At 36.7% G+C, this 1,833-nt stretch overlaps 1 protein-coding gene across 1 annotated transcript; it reads left to right on the top strand.

Moving 5' to 3' along the window:
- The first annotated feature begins 596 nt into the window (after window positions 1-596).
- LOC141601590 (protein FAR1-RELATED SEQUENCE 5-like) lies at window positions 597-1,493 on the top strand. The gene has a single exon (XM_074421884.1). The coding sequence runs from the start codon at window positions 597-599 to the stop codon at window positions 1,491-1,493; it is 897 nt and encodes a 298-aa protein (XP_074277985.1).
- Window positions 1,494-1,833: the final 340 nt, after the last annotated feature.

Below are 1,833 nucleotides of genomic sequence, written 5' to 3'. Positions count from 1 at the left end.
TGCAATTTATTTATTTCTTTTTGTGTGAAGCAGAGACCGTAGTTTGTGAAACTAGAAGGTTATTTTGTGAAACTTAATAACTAATATATACAACCTGGGTAAGATTAAAAACCAACTAATAATCAACCAAAAAGTGAACTTGTGAATCTCAGTCCTTGTGTTTGTGAATCCTAGAGCTCTTTTTGTGAACCCTTTAGGAATGACCTATTCTGCTCTCTTCCTTGCTCAGATAATATCCTCAAACTTTATTTGTGAATCACAGACCTTATTTAGTGAATCTTAAGCCTTGTTTTGTGAATGTGAGATGTGACTTTGTGAACCTTTTATCTTCTTAGGTATTGATTCCAATGTCAACAACAACTCACAGTGTAGTGTGACGCCTCGTGTCGGTTGTGGTGAGGTTCCTTGCTCTAATGTTGGTTCTGGTCAGGATGGTGAGGGTTCTACTTCTGTCTTAACAACCCCTATAATGCCAACTATTTTCACACCTACTACTTTGGTAATACACACCGGGTGGCACTGAGCAATGGATAAGTAGGATTGAAGAGAAGTTTACACCCGTGGTTGGCAAAACATTTGTGGACTTAGAGTCAGCAATGTTGTTCTATAAAATTTACGCTATTGCTTGTGGGTTTGAAGCAAGGAAGTCTTCAACTAAGAGGTTTAAAGATGGTGTTATTCGAACAAAATGCATGGTTTGTCATCGTCAAGGTTTTAATAACAGGAAAAATCGTCCTCCCAAAGCTGATGCAAAAACAACAACCGTTAAAACTGGTGACAAAACAAAAGCCGGTGCAATAAGTGCAAATAGAAAAACAAAAACTGCTAAAACCAGTACGAAAAAGGGTGAAGGTACAGGTGCAGGTGAAGCTGAGAATTCCAATAAGCAAAGTGGTACAAGAATAACTAAAATTAAAAGGTGGGGTTGTGAAGCAATGATAAAATTCATGTCCCATGAAAATATGTACAAGATTGAACAATTCCATGAGGGTCACAATCACCCAGTGACGCCTGTCAAAAATAAGGAATTTGAGAAACTTGTTGTTAATATAAATCAACTGAACGAATATCATAAGCAATTGATTTCCCAAAATTCCAGATTGAATGTCGGGGCTAGTTTAACATACAAGTTATGCAAGGAACAAGCAGAGGGTTTCGAAAATGTTGGAGCTACCCTTACGCAGTTCAAGAATTTCCAAAGGAATGTAAAGTGTCTACTAAATGGCAAGGATGGACATATGTTCATCTCTCGTTTAGAAACCCTCCGAGAAACAAAAGGGTTGGTATTTTCATATGAAACAGATGCTGACAGTGCTTTGACAAGAATTTTTTGGACAAATGCGGATTCCATCAGATGTTACGCATTGTTTGGTGATGCTATTTCATTCGATCCAACCTATGGAACGAACAAATATAACATGAAATTTGCACCTTTCATTGGCATTGACAATCACCAAAAGTCAAAAATTTGGATGCGTGCTTTTAGATCATGAAAACGATGACTCATTTATTTGGGCATTTCAGCAGTTCCTGAAAGCAATGGGTGGCAAAGAACCCAATTACATCATCAGTGACCAAGATGCCGGAATAATAAATGCAGTTCCAGGTGTGTTTGAAATATCTTACTTTTGTGAAACTGGTTATTTATTTGGTGAATCTAGGAACATTATTCGTGAATCTTGAAGTATATTTTGTGAATCATAGAGCGTGTTTTGTGAAAGTTAGATCCTGATTTATGAAACACAAAGCTAATATTCTTAAACTTGGTCATAAGTTGTTGAAATTGCCTATTTTGTTATTTCTCTTATCTTGTGAATCTGAGACCTTGTTTTG

The sequence above is a fragment of the Silene latifolia genome, chromosome 9, assembly GCF_048544455.1.
Source record: "Silene latifolia isolate original U9 population chromosome 9, ASM4854445v1, whole genome shotgun sequence".
Taxonomy (NCBI): domain Eukaryota; kingdom Viridiplantae; phylum Streptophyta; class Magnoliopsida; order Caryophyllales; family Caryophyllaceae; genus Silene; species Silene latifolia.
This window is presented reverse-complemented; position numbering and strand designations above follow the sequence as displayed.

Excerpts from the sequence above, each read along its gene's own strand:
- LOC141601590 (XM_074421884.1), top strand. The coding sequence starts at position 597 with ATGTTGTTCTATAAAATTTACGCTATTGCTTGTGGGTTTGAAGCAAGG.